This window comes from Micrasema longulum, unplaced genomic scaffold (genome assembly GCF_059751315.1).
Source record: "Micrasema longulum isolate JH-2025_06_02 unplaced genomic scaffold, ASM5975131v1 h1tg001520l, whole genome shotgun sequence".
NCBI lineage: Eukaryota > Metazoa > Arthropoda > Insecta > Trichoptera > Brachycentridae > Micrasema > Micrasema longulum.
Window position 1 is genome coordinate 168746 of NW_028278703.1, and position 15934 is coordinate 184679.

The 15934-nt window shown below is 31.0% G+C and overlaps 1 protein-coding gene across 2 annotated transcripts; it reads left to right on the plus strand.

The window, feature by feature from the left end:
* Positions 1–511: 511 nt before the first annotated feature.
* Positions 512–14467, plus strand: LOC148275068 (putative transporter SVOPL). Of its 2 annotated transcripts, XM_088236199.1 has the most exons (10): positions 512–1145; positions 3199–3360; positions 5150–5312; positions 9761–9882; positions 10772–11016; positions 11102–11244; positions 11401–11539; positions 11697–11992; positions 12090–12217; positions 14233–14467. In XM_088236199.1, exons 1-10 carry the CDS (start codon positions 1025–1027, stop codon positions 14325–14327), a joined length of 1614 nt encoding a protein of 537 aa, XP_088092325.1. In that variant the 5' UTR covers positions 512–1024; the 3' UTR covers positions 14328–14467. The 2 variants fall into 2 exon arrangements, with proteins under 2 accessions (XP_088092325.1, XP_088092326.1); XM_088236200.1 differs by lacking the exons at positions 512–1145; positions 3199–3360; positions 5150–5312; positions 9761–9882 and adding an exon at positions 10392–10454.
* Positions 14468–15934: the final 1467 nt, after the last annotated feature.

Here is a 15934-nt window from a genome sequence, read left to right on the forward strand (position 1 = left end):
TAGCCAAAAACACAATATATAATGATGTGAAAACAATTGGAAAAAATGTGCAACGGTCACTGTTATCAATATGTTTCTTTTTTGGGTAATACCGTGTATGGGTAAACAGTTTACTCCGATGATGGCTCCTGCAATGGTAGCCGAAACGTCGGAACAAATCCAACACACACGGTATCACCCAAAAAAGAAACATTAAATTTAAAAAAAAATATTTTTAGAAAAATTTATTTTTTTAAAAACCTTTATTTTGCACGTAAACATACCATACAACAATTCAGGGGTGATATTCCAAACGCTCTCGCGGCCGTAGAAAAAGCTTTTATCTCGCGTATTTTGTAAGTAATTTTGCAGTAAAGTGTTTTCTATGGCCGCGAGAGCGGTCCAGAATAGCACCGCAGCTTGCCAACTTGCCAAAAAGTGTCAAGCTCTTGTGTTTGGCAAGTATACAAAATAATATAGAATAAAAATGCATAATAAATAAAGAATTATAAATAGGTAAACAATTAAAATTTAAAAAAGAATACAATGCCTTTAAAAAAAACAAATTAATTAATATGAATTAAATGTTCCATTCTCCTTAATTTACAGTGTGCCTACATACATACGAGTATAACACATTATAACATGTAGTGAAACCAAACATTTCAGTGAAGGAACCCGGAACATGATATGAATAAATAATTTTCGTATTTAGATAACTTGTTCACAAGTACATGGACATTAAAATGTGCAAGTATAAGGCATTAAACTATGTAGTAATATTGACAGTAGTTCATGAGAACTATTAAAAGTTACTGCCTCGTGTCTTGTGTGCATATAATATGAGTAACCGTAGAAATATGAATTAAAAAAGAGACGCCGCTCGTCTAGGAAATGTAAAATATAGTGCAAATCTCAAAAACTGTTTCAATTTTCTGCTGTGTTATTTACTACGTGAAAAAAGTGCGTTCATGTGTAGCTTGTCCTATTAATAGTTTTTTTTTGAACAAGCGAAATGATAATTAAAATTCATGTTTGTTAATGAATGTTTTACGCGTTTATCGATATTATCGTGAAAATTAAAATGATGAAAAAAAACACCATACCTCAGGATCGAAGATTGTCCAAAAGATATTTATCGCTTGACGAGTGTCTTCTTGCGACAGGTCAGTTATAGTGCAAATTATTATGTGTCATATTGTACGCGTAACTTATAAAACTCGTAAATCCTAAACATACATTTTTTCATAACAAGCGAAAAAAAAATTTTAATATACATTCTTAAAAAAAAAAATGCGACACTGCACGGATATACAATACGCATGTATATTATTTGAAGTCCTAACAAAAACGCCAAAACATCAATTTTGATCATTTGTGGATTTACGAATTTCACAAGCTACAATACTTGTTTATTTTTATTACCTTATACTTGTTTTTTATTTTTTACTATTATATCAAATTGCATTGTAGTATTGGCAAATACGCATTTCATATATATATTTTTTTATTTCTTTTTTCTTCGCGATAATATATGCTTGCTTGTTTATCAATTAAACTTAAATTTGTCGTTCTTGCTTACCGTAACACTTTATTTACTGTGTTTGCTTTACGGAATTTATTTCATAAGCTCATATCTTTGCATTTTTTGTTTATATGCTTACTGTTTTTTCTTGCATACCTTTGTTATTATTGTTTTTTTTTTTTACTTTATAAAACTTTTTATTATATCCTTTCTAACGTATTTCACATATTTTTTTATGTATATTCTGTTTATTATTTAGTATGTTAGCATGTATTTTATTTTTATTTTTTGTAAATGCCTTTTGGGCGTTAATGAACAAAATAAATAAATAAATTTGCATTTCGCATTAATAGGCGTAACGTAATATGTAATGCTTTTCAAATACAGTTATTATTAATGTAGGTTAAGTATGTCTAAGTATGAACCGGGTTGTGGTTCCGTGGTAGTATTGTGGACTTGCGGACAGAAGGGCCCAGGTTCAAATCCCACTCTACTACAAATCGATTTCTATTTTTCCAGCACAAGTTATTTATGGCTTTTAGGAAATGCTTTGAAAATTTAAATATTTGAGTAAATGATAAGAACTCTAGTATTTCTCTTTAAAAAAAAAAGTCGTAATAATCTGTCGTATTAACGAATTGTATGCTTACAAGGAGGATGTTTAGTGTTTTTTTATTTGTTAAAATAAAACAATTTTTTTTTTCAATTTTTAAATATCGTATTATCAGCGCTACCAATTTTTAAAGTTTTGTATTTTTGAAATAACTCCGCGTGTGAAGTCAGAGGTTCTTTTCCGGTTATTCTCGATCAGTTCTTCCCATTGGTCGATCCACGGAATCGCAAAACCGTAAATCTTCCATAACTCTCATATCGTAGGTTGATTCATATGAACCAGTGACAAAAAGTAGTTCGTTTTTATTAAAATATTCTTATTATTTTTTTTGTACATTTTTATGAAACTTTGCAGTAAAATTCAATGCTCCAATTTTTATTGCGCGCAAGAAAACATTTATTGTATCCAATTTCCCGTAGGGCTGAATTTGTAATTTTAAGATTATCGTGTAAAAAAAAAAAAAAATCCAGCCATTTATTAATTAATAAATATTGTAATTATTATTTAAGTACCAACTTTTATTATTTTTAGTGTCCTAATTTTTTTCCCATTTTAATAATCCAAATCAAAATTTAATACATTACATTTATTGATTTATTGTGGATGTAGCCACTCCACTGGCTCACAGGCATAGCAGTTACTACTGTGAAAGAGGAGGCTAAAACGTTAGATCGGTGATTACTAAAAAGGTTCTCTCGTCACTAGAACGAAGAGATAGTCCATGTTGCGGTAAAGGTTGGAAGAGCTCTCTCAGATAAACAGGCGAAGAGGGACATTATATAAACTCTTGTAAATACGCGACAACTCTTTGTAAAAAGGTCCCTCAGTCAAAACTATTGATGATTTTGATTTTTTGAATAAATACATTGCTTTATAATATTGCTCAATAAATTCCTTGCTGTTTTTGAATAAATACATTGAATTTTATAAAAAAGACATGAGTTTCGAAGATGCCACGAAAGCGATTAAACCGGGCATTGTATGCATTTTGACAGTCAAGTAAAATGTCATGGTTTATTGAAATGAAAACATATAACAAGCAATGGAGTAATTTTAAAAATATTTTTATTTTAATTTTAAGGATTTGGAAAGTACAATATTGGAATCCTTCTTCTATCAGGATGCATTTTGATTGGAATGATATTTGAATCCCTCGGGACAGGATATTTTATACCAGCTGCTCAATGTGACCTCAAATTAAATATCTCTCAGAAAGGATGGCTCGGGGCAATACCTTTTATTGGTATGTATTTTAATTTTCTTTTTAGATGAATGTCCGTTCTAAATCGCCCCCAAGGGCCTCATTTAATCTATCTGAACTATCAATTAATATAAAATAAATATTTCATTTATAATTTCGAGGTTTAAGAACGAGCACATACAAAATGGCTCGCAGTTGGCGTCACGTTATTTTGACGCCGCTCGTCATGCCTGCCGATTGCGTTTCTAACAAACATGGTATTGGTGATTGGTTTTGTGAATGGAGGATCGCAGGTTTGACAATTCATGTTTCGGACAAACGCGTCTAATCTTGAAATAAAATTGAATTTATCGATCCTCAACGAGCTTACCGTTGCAATTTGGCACTCATGGTACAAGCTACAAGCATGGTGCGCTAACGTAGGTAATACGTACCGTTTGTACTATAATTTCTCGTCGATCTACATCGCCCACATGAGAGAGTTCGGGTATTATCCTTGGCTCTACTCGACCGAGTTTCTACAGGGTTCGCTTGGCTACAACAGTTTAGAGACTAGAAGGAAGGTGTATTTGACTACACATTTTTATCGATGGTTGCGCGGGACTGTCGATAATCCTGAGATTATGATGAACATTCGTTGGAACAATAGGCATAATCCCCCAGTCTACACACGTGCGTTTCCAGAAATTCTCCAGCAGCCTAGTGGACCACATGGTGACGATATCTACCTACTGTCTACAAAAGATTCTCTTCGGACTTCTATCTCCCTTTGTTAACCATGGAGTTGATACAGTGCTTTATTTATTTAGTTTTTATTGCTTAGTTCTTGGCATGAACACTTCACAAACTTACTACTATGTTCTATTTTTTATAAATTTATTGATATCATTCTAACTTTGCTAGAATTCCACTCGTCCATGCGCTTTGTAGCTGCACGATGATTGGTTATCTAGCTTTCATATACCAACTTAAAAATACCTAAATTTTATAAATGGGGTCTAGAATTCCAATCGTCTATGCGCTTAGTAGCTGCAAGACGTGTTGTAATCTTACTCCTTTTTATTATTCATATTATTTTTATTTTTTTTAGTATCATTAATACACTAAATTTATTTGTCAATTTTCAAAATGTGTAAATGGGGGCTAAATTTCTAACTGTCTATGCGCTCTGTAGCTGCAAGACGTCCTGTAATCTAGCTCCTATCTGTTATAATTTTTTATTGATCTTAATTGAAAACGAGGAACTAGAATCCCAACCGTCCATGTGCTCTGTAGCTGCAAGACGTACTGGGATATTTATTAATTGTACAGCGCCCTTGAGGTGATTTTCACAAAAATGGCGCTATATAAATTTTCCAACTATATATATATATATATATTGGTTTGTATGTTCCTGACAATTACCTAAGACAGCGTCAGCATAGATTGTTTCATAATCCGATAAACAGGACTAATCTGCCGGTGGTTACGCCTGTTGGAAGGGCTATTGCTATGCCGAAAAACATCGCTCTGGTTGTTGATTTGTTTACAGGATTCTCCTACTACTTTAAAAAGAGTCTCTTTAATGTATTTTTACATTTTTATGATATTGACGTCTTGAATTGAAGTTTGAAATGTTTATATTATTTTTAAAAATAAATTATTTAATTGAATAAAAAAGTTTTCAAAATTTGCGTATTTTAAATGCACACTAAAAAAAATATCCTGCGTCAAACGGATTTAAAAAAAATAAAATAATAATAATAAAAAAACTTGAAAATACCCTATCCTATTAGAATTTGATTAATTAATGCATATAAATATGTTCATTTACTTTTAAACATTATTTTAGGGAATATAATAACGGCTCACCTATGGGGGTGGTTGGCAGATACAAGGGGAAGAAAACCAGTAATTATGTTCTCTATGGTATTGGGAGCATTTTTCTCAGTCTTGTCCAGTCTATGTCCCGATCTGCTGTCTTTTGCCATACTCAGGTTCATCGCGGCTATGTTGTGAGTATTAAAAAAGACGTAAAGACGCTTGCTGAGAACGATTGTGACCGAACGCTGTAATCGTCGAAAATAAGTTGTTAAGCACGCCAAAAGATTATACAGATTAGAGAATTGAGCTGGAAATTACTCAGAATCTGAATTTCCAATTTTTGTTTGCTGTATTACACAACACAATTTTCTTTAAAAAAATAGTATCTGAGTATGCCCTATACGCGTGAAGCGTTCACTATTTATGCGTTTAGACAGACATTTAATAAATCTTAATTTTTTCATAAATTCTGAAATACTCATTCATATTGTTTTCATTTTTCATTTCTTTACACATCAAAGGGTTTCGGGGTTTTGTATTTTTAGAAGTCAAAATCTATTATTTATTCAATCTTCTAAGGGCAACTTTTGTTTTTATGCCACGATGTCCGAAATATGTAGATTAGTCGAACCGTCACACAACTTGGAATTCTTTGCTATAGATCTTTCGGCTTTTGGTAGATCTATTCGCCATTAACACAGTGTGGAATAAAGATGAATTGGCATGGTTTAGCTAGAAGTCTTATATGATTATCAAGTTTATGAATATATTGTGTACTATTATTTTATAGCCCTTGTTTGTCTTTGCTACATAGTGTTATGTTCCAGCTTCTTGTACATATGTTTCTTCATATAACTGTGATTGGCTTAGGCCGTATATGTAATGAATATTAAGTCATCTAAAAAAATGTTATGGCGACCCTTTTCCTGATTTAAAAATACAACTTAATTGTTTTCATGCGTAAATCTGAGTGAAAAATTGGAATAAAATTTGGGTGTTTTTCAAAATTATGCATTCGCATACACGATTTAAAACGAACACAATATGATGTGATTTTAACAAAAATGGCGCTATATAAATTATCCAAATATATAAATATAAATATTGAGGTGTAAATCTCAGATGGCTTATTCTGTAACTAATTAGTTTCGTAAATTAATTCGTAATGCACGAGCGCGAACGAGAGCGAAACACGTTTTTGATTGGGTTACAGTGAGATGGATATATGAGAAACGAACTAATTTACGAAACGAAATTGTGACAGAATACGGGCTCTGCTTTCTAATCCGTGCTAGAGAGGTTCGTATTCTGCGATCAATCAACAATACAGAATATAAAATTTGTAAAATTTTAAACTGCTTTTTTAAGTTTAGTTGCTATTTTATTCAGCAGGTGATAGTTCTATCGAAAAGAACTGAAATATTCATGCTGCGGGTGTCATAATGTCAATTCTGATAAACTCGGGTTATATTCAGTACTCATCTACCAAAAAAATGTATTATTATTATTAACAATATTCTTTTGTCCAAGGAGTAGTTGTCGGTAGTGAAAAAGTTAATAAGCAGAATAAACAATATTATTAATATTAATGACCCAACTTACCTTCAAAAAGCAGTTTTTCTTGTTTTCTTTTACACTTGCACGAGCATATTATATACATATGCAAAACCAAGGCTTTTCTGATGTATCAAATGATTAACAACGTTCATGACCTTGTTTTAATTCTACCTATTATTATCTTCTATCCATTTTTTGCCTGCTATGATCAATGAATTATCTACGTTATTTTCTTCTAATTATCTAAGGAAGAAGCTTCCTAACTCTCAAAATTGAAAAACTAGTCTGATCTTTTCTACATTAAAACTAATCATCGCAAACATTTTACCATCTGTCCATCGTATATGTGAAACAATTAAGACTGATTTTAATAGTTCAGATATATTTCACACTCCATATAATAGGTACCAAATAAATCCAACAAGCTTGATTCAGAATAACAGAGAATGGACGTTTTGTCATCAAATCAAATACAGTTTTAAACTCGTACTTTCCTTCTTTCATCCTCCACCACTCCTTATCACTTTCCTTTCCACTATCTCCTTGTTTTGTCCCTATTTCATTTATTTAAATTTATATGAATGACTTGTTTAAATTATTTATCATTTTATTTTGATATGGTTTAAACCGTCGCTTTATTATTTTATATATATATTCTTGTAATATTTTTTTTGCACCACAACAGGCCAGGAGGCCCAACTACAGTGATGAATTACACCATAGAACACCCAAGCTACGTATTTCTCTCATTTACCTTTATTTAGGCGGGTGAGATTCATCTCATTGAATTATTTCCGCAGGGACTTGAATCCAGTCCTTATCTACAAAAATTTCGACAAACCCAAAATATTGTTGATAAATCCACTTGGTCCATTAATAAGTAAAGAAATTGAATTTTTTCAGGCGTTGCCTAGTATGTAGGTATGCCCGCATAAATAAAGGTTTCAGCTCTTTAACTTCACATACATCAACAGATGAAAGAATTGAAGGAATATGGATGTTCAAATGGCCAATAATAGGTCATAAGCCCTGGCTCTAAAATGTTCTTCATCTCTGTTGTAATATATTAACGGAAAATAACATTTTACATGTGCTGCTTGTAAACAATGGTGGACATAAATAATGAATATTATATATATTATACTTTATTATTTATATTTAAGTAACATGTATTCTTGGCACATATCTACATTATATTTGTATAATAAGATTTTTCATTTCTTACATTTAATTAGCTAGGCATTTATAATTAAGTGGTTTTAGTTTTTTTTGTAATTGTTATATTAGTATAGAACTACTTATGCTTTAAAAGATAAAAAATTTCCATCTTAGAACAGGCTGATACATGTTAGATAGAGACTGTCATAAACAGAGAACACTCCGTTTTCATTTTCTGTTCATTAGTTTAAATAGATTCCCTGTTATTAAATATGTATAGTAATTTTATGCAATAAATTTATCTAATAAAAAAACTGTAATAATGATCGTACCTCGTACGTATGTATGTATTGCAAAAAATGTAGATTTATTAATTATTGAGATATGCATGCACAAATGCACATATGTACTTATAGATAAAACGTACACTGTATAGAGAATAAAGTCTATTACATTCGGGAGCGCAACTCTATAATGTAGATATATAATATCTGTACCTTAGAGGCAGAAGGATGCAAATCCAGAATTTGATAAAATGACATTTTGATTTTCGTATCCAGTTTATGATCAAGTCCATTGATTTTGAAAAATGAAAGTCTTAAAATGAATGAACCAATGAATGAAGATACTGAATATACAAATTAATGTTAAAAAATATTAGAAACCACTTAGAAAAAGAGAATTCTTTAGGCTTGTGTTGAACATTTGACGTTTGGATTTGCATCCGTCTGCCTCTGAGGTACATTTACTATTATTATTAACTTAATATTAAAAATGCAAAATAATGTAATTTCATGGAATAAAACAACCGATTTCTTCGAGTACCTAATAGAATACTTCAAAATTGATGTAGTTAAGTCCATCAGAGATTTAGAAGTGGTTTTGGATAAACTGACATACAACGAGTATATAGATAATATAGTTAATAAACCACTGAAATTACTTGGCTTCATCAACAGAATATCCTCTGATTTACTAATGTCCGCATTATCAAAACCATTGCTCAACTGTTCGACCTCTTCTAGAATATGCCTCCGTGGTCTGGTCTCCATTCTAAGTGAATCGCATAAATCAAATTGAATCAGTCCAACATCGCCTGCTTGGACTAGAGAGAGGTAACTATTCATATGCTGATATAGAGTCAATGTTAAATATTTCTAGTCTACAAAAATGCAGAACGAATATTGACTCCATATATATGTTCGGCATACTAAATGGTATAATCGATGTGCCATAATTACTGGGACAGGTAAAATTCCATATTCCGACTCGTAGGTTGAGAAACAATGAAGTACTTTTCATCAATCAGCATAGAACAAACAAACTACGTCCTTCATTCTCCCCAATAAATAAATAGTTCAGATCTTGTCTTGATGTCCCCTAAGTTTGTCAATGCTTCTTTTCTTTTTAGGAATGTTTTTACGTGTTCTTATATTTTAATATTCTTTTTCTGTTGATTTCAATGATACTATTATTTTGTTTTTTTTAATACTACCATATTTTACTATTATTTTGTTGATTTTAATGATACCATTATTTTGTTTATTTGTGAATCTGAATTTATATAATTTATCTTAAAAAAAAACTTTTTCTGATTATCTTTTTTGCATTGTATTCTTATACCTTTTTTTTCTAGATTGCAATAGAAATTGCATCACATGTCATTGTAATTTAATTGAATTAATTTTACCATATATTTTTATTGTTAATTATTATGGCTTGACACGGGCATAGCCTAAAAAGCCTTAATAAGTACATTAATATTTAAACTAGTGTAAGTTTGAATGAATAAATAAATAAATATAAATACCATATGAATTATATAAATGGACAATGTCCGTTAATAAGTAAATAAATAAATCATAATTCCGCGTTTATAGATAATTACTAACTGTAGGTATAACTATAATATAAACATTTCTAGTTGCGCCGGTCCGTCAGCTGTTGCATACGTTTACCTTAGTGAGTTCAACAAACCCAGTCAAAGAGACCGAATGGTCATTATTGGGTCATCGTTCATCAGCGTTGGAGTTGTCATATTACCTGGTTTGTACCATTTTACCCGACTCCTACATAATATTATGTTCAGCCATTTTGTAAGCTACGCTCACGTTCATTAGTATTGACTTTGTCTATCGATAACCTTTGAAATTTATAATAATTGATCTATTTCTACCTGTTTTCATGTATCCCATGCATTTAACTCTAAAAATGTTGTAGATAATCGACCACAAGTTTAAATCAGTTTAATTCAAATCAATTCAAAAAGTTTAATATTTCATAAAATGTATTTTAGCCAAGTTAAAACTTTAGTGAAAAAGCTATTTACTTAATATTTTTTTTGAAGACATCTAGTAAATTTGTTTTTTTTTGCATGATTAAAAATATTTTTATAAGTTTTTAATCTTTTCTAAATGTGTAAAATAACTACAATCATTATGAAAAATATACCATTGCCTCATTGCTGATTGTTGTCTCTTTGTCACACCTGCGGGCTAACGCCACCCTGAAAGGCCGTCGACGATCTTTCGGCTTTATTCGGTGGAACTAAGGGACGCGGGATTGACGTGGAAGGAGGCGAGAGTGCTGGCGGGAGTTAGGGTCTCCGGAGGCATATGGTGATGTTCACATGCTTCACTTAAAAAAGCAAATATAAACATGTGCTTTAAATTATAATTATCATAAGTTTTTGTTTAAAAAAATAGCGACAAATTACTGAGTGAATTCACTTATTTGTAAATGTCCTTTGCACCACAGATTTTTTTACTTTCAATTAAATATTTCAAATGTAATAATGATCAAATTTACAGTCAATCTTGAGTAAATGGCTCAATTATATTTTTTATAAATCTCTACTCAAACAATAAGAAAATGTTTATTACTGTTATTTAAAATTATTATAACTAATCGGATATTGATTTTTATCTTATTTCAGCTTTGGCATGGTTGACACAAATGAATGATTTCCGAATTCCTGTTGATGTTTTCGGCATAGTTTATAGACCCTGGAGACTTCTCATAGCAGTACTGACTATACCATACTTTTTATGTTCATGTTTAATGATAATTGCTCCAGAAAGTCCTAAGTTTTTAGTACATGCAGGAAAGACAGAAGAAGCGATGAAAGTCTTTAGATCAATGTACCATTGGAACACGGGAAACAATGGTAATTCATTTGAGGTAAGACAGAATGAATAAAACTGTCAAATTAAGAAGATAATAATTAGAAACTATAATCGGAACAGTAGTTTTTATTATGTTTCAGAACGTAGAACTAGAAATCAAAAGTAAGGCTGAAGATGTATCTTTTTTGCGATCTATGTGGAATCAAACTGTTCCATTGTTCAAAAAACCTTTGGTCTCCTATATGATCTTAATTTGTTTTGTTCAGTTGATTATTTTCGCTTGGTAAGTGTACAAAACCATATCTTTTTCAGTGCTTTTATTTAAACTAATATAATTTTTATCCAGTGTTTTGTTTGATCTCTGCTGTTTGTCGGGTTTAAAACCAATACAAATATGAAGGTATTTTTAAGCCCGATTAATATTAATATAATCTTCCAGTGCCAACGGATTTTATATATGGTTACCAGAAATATTTAATCGCGTTATTAATGAAGAGAATTCTGGTTCATCGGGAACTGTGTGTGACATTATTTCAACCAAAACTGTTGTCCAATCAGCGATGGTCAACAATTCTTCTGTAAGTAATCTTAACAGTAGGTAAAAAAAGAGATTTTCTTTTCAAATCTTTCTCTCTCGATTTGAGAAATCTCTTAGATTTAAAAAATGAACATTATAAACTCGCACCAGTAACATTTGAGATTGATTTAATTTATGGTTTATGACGTATTTTACAGATTTACATGGGTCCTCAGTGCACGGATATAGTTTACACTGGGACATATTTAAGGACAATAATCATCAGAGGAGTATTAGCACCATTCTTGGTTTTGTCCGGATTCGTCGTCAACACTTTGGGGAAACATAATATCCTAGTTTCAGTTCCTCTCATCTCTGGTCTATCAGCTTATGCAGTGTACTGGTGCACCAATAACATTGGATCCTTGTTTCTTCTGGGACTTTTCCAGTTGGTTGGTTGCTGCATTTCAATGATGAATGCGGTGGTAGTTGAGATTTTTCCAACGCATTTAAGGTACGTGCTGAATAAAATGAATTCACTCATTTTTTTATGATTCCTTATCTAAACATTGCTCTTACATTTATAAGTTAATAAATAAACTTTTTTCCAGGGCTATGGCAGTTTGTCTTTCTTTAATGTTCGGTAGATTAGGATCTGTAATTGGAAGTTTTTCGATTGGTTATCTTATAGAAGTTAATTGTTCCAGTACGTTTTTTATTTTTGGTAGCCTTTTATTGGGTAAGTGTATTTCAATGTTCTCGTTATTATTGACCCCTTTTTACTTATATTGAATGAAATATGATAACAGTTTATATAAGATGTCAAACAATTGTGTAGTTTTAGTTTGTGTGGTTTCTGTAGACTGCCAAAAAACTAAAGAAGCTGTTTTAAAATGGTTAATTATCGTTTTTCTACTAAATTCAGTTTACTATAATTCATTTTAGTTTTTGTAATTCAGTTTAGTATATTCTTAACACAGAATTCACTGAATCATTTGTAAACATCAATAAATCACAACTACATAATTCAACAATTAGTTGATTAAACTCAACAAACTATTAAATTCAAATAAAAACAGAATTGAAATCAACAAACTAAAATCAATAAACACGAATCTATTGCCAAGCTGTCTTGTCCGGCAAAAATTTTTGACTCTATAGTAGCTCTTTCTAAACAGCCTGTGATTGACAAAATTTTCCAAATTCTTTGTTGGCAAAGCCTGAATTTCAAGAGGCACCTTGTTGGAAAATCATATGCAGTAATTCTAGTAGTGTGCACAGCTAGTTTATCTTTATTTCTTGCGTTCAACGTACGGCAATCTTTGTTCCGCTTAAAGTCATTAACATTCTGAACGTATATTAGATTTTCATAAATATGTTAATATCTTTGAACTTATCTGTTAGTGCCTTTCCGGCGGCCATGTTGTATATTGCTCGAAAAGCCCTCCTCTGCAGAACAAAAACAGAGTCAATACCTGCAGCATTTCCTCACAGCAATATACGGCAAGACAAATACTGCAAAAGTAACTGAAATAAACTAACCTAGCTGTTTCTACATTAGTAAGATGCCGAATATTTTTAACAGCGTATGCAGCAGAACTAAGTCTGTTCGATATACCAGCTATATATGGACCCCAATGAGGCGTAGGCGTTATTCCTGAGAATACAGGAGGATCAACACAATCCAGGTCCTTCCCGGAGCCGTGTAAACACGTGATTATATAACCACGCGTTGTGTCCCAGTCCCGTGTTTTCACGTGGTCTACCAGCTGTTTAAAAGGTGCATTTTATTAACATCTAGTGACTTTTATTAATAATTTTTTGCTGCTGGTAATCAACGTGAAAACACGGGACCGGGACACACCGCGTAGTTATTATAATCTCGTGTTTACACGGCTCCAGGATACAAGACACAAAAAAAGGAGTGAGACCCTGTAGGTATATGTGCGAACATTGCAATGTGCCTCTCCATAAAGGTCAATGTTGGCAAAACTATCATACAAAAATGACTTATTAAATTGTTTTAAATGAATATGGCAAGTTTCAATTAATTTTACCCAGTTGTTTCATAATTATGATACTTTTAAGAAACCCCTCACAAAGCATTAAATTTCACAAAAATGGGCCGGGCACAGGCTAAATTCTATGTGCATTCGGCCGGTGCTCAAAGTGTTAAACATCGTCTGTTTGACATAACGTGTCATAAATCTTATACATTTTGTATTTTTCTCGTTAAATAATAAATTGTTGGAATGAAACCAATATCATCAATAGCTGATTGCTGTCGTTTCACTTCGAATATAATCGACGTATTATCTGCAATATTTGGCATTGTTACGGAACTATGTATGTAAACACATTAAGTTAAAAACGTACGAGATACTGCCATTTATGCTTCGAACCTTTGCACTTGTCAATAGTATTATGTTTTTCTATACATTGATTGTGGCGTCTAACTCATCTCAGACCAATGCCAATGGTGAAGATCGCCGTCTTTGTTTTAACTGGCCTCACTTGAGAGCAGGAAGGTCACCGGTTAGCACTCATTGCGTAGTTTTCCTACAATTTGTCTAACTGCAAGTAGCTGAAACAAACACAATTTGTACTCTCTTGTATTTGAACTTAGATTACTGTTCTATTTTTTCACTATGTGCCTACGAACTTTTAAACAATTTCGTGCTACATAACCATGTCGTAACTCTGCGAGACTTTTATATTATCTGTATTTTTATTTATTTTGGAAATTTGTTTCAGTTACATCAGGAGTGTGTCTGTTACTTTACAAAACAGAAAAAAGGGTGGATGAACCTGAAACTATTGGAAAATGGACGTCAAAAGGCGAAAATTGATTTTTACAAAAATAAAAGAAACTGCGCATTCACACAATTCAATATTTATTATGAAACATGTCATCCATTACCGTTTGCAATTCAATAATTCAAATTAAACATATATTTAAAACTAAGAGAGCAGCATTCTTTGGCATGTTTATTAGTATTTTTTCTCTGAATTTTTGTGATTTATTGAACTATTTTATTTTATTTAATTTTATTGAAATAAACGGCACTTAGTGCCTTTTACATATTAGTTACAAATACAATTAAATATACATACATGTAAGTATAAGAATTACAGAGCATTTAAAACAATATTGTTAATTTAGAAAGTCTAAGAAATATAAACTATATAAAAGAGTAAAATATTACCAGTTATAGAATTATCGATAAAAAAAGATAATTTGGTATTAGAAATACTTTGAACCAGTTAAAAAAAAACTAAGAAGGCAATTTTGAATAACATTAAAAAAAATATATATATTTGTATTATTATTGAAAACTAATATTTTGGTAAATAATATATGTTTATGTATAAAAATATATAATGATGTAAAAAAAATGATACAGAGAAATATTTTTTACGTATAAATTAATTCAAGAAAAGAAACGAAAAAAGAAAAAAAAACACTAATAAAGAAGTTTAAAACAATTTTTTAACAAAAGTAACAAATAGTTACCTAGAACTATTACCAATAAAATAAAGAAGAAGAGCCGTTCTATATTGTTAATGTATTTATATAAAAAATCGACTGTTATAAAATTTACATAGGGAAAAACTATGAAGTGATATACATAGTGGTATGACGTCGAAGAATATTCTTTTGGCTTTATCTGTTCCTAAATTAGCAAAATGCGTACTAAAAATCAATTTCGTCGGAAAAAAATTTAGAGTGAGAGGATTTTTTATATTTTCAACGAGTACAACTTGAAAATATCACATGTAAGGATGCTGATAATATATTTAATTTTTTTAGTAAGCATTTAAAAAAAAAGTTTTATTTAATTCATGATTGTTTATTTAAAATAAAAGTTAGTAAATATTTGTAAATAACAAATTACAGATTTTTTTATGTCTACCGGCTACGAGACGTGCCCGTCTTTTCATCGGTTTACTAACCACACTAACATGCAAATCCCACTATATACTGTCACCGTAGTAGTTGTACAAAAAAAACCTAAGTGGGACAAACCGACGACATATGGTATTAGAAGTTAGCACTGACGTGCATAATAATAAGTTAGTTTTAGCATCTAATAACATGTCCTATCAGCAGGTTGGTTTTATATTTTGTCCAACTACTATGGCGAAAGTGATGTCCCGACGAAGAGACGGTACGTCTCGAAACCGGTAGACATACAAAAATCTGTAAATTGTTATAATAAAAAAATTACTAACATTAACTGAATTTCATAACTTCCCTACTTGAATTTACTAGGAAGGACAACAAAAAGGATATGAAGGAAGAAAATGACAAAAAACATGTAAAAAAAAAACATGTTATTTTCAATATTATTTTGTACACTTGCCAAAAACGGTAAGGTAAATTAATAAAATAAAATAAAACAACTTAGTTTTGTCAATACTAAAAATATGCCAAATAATCAATAACCTTATTGTA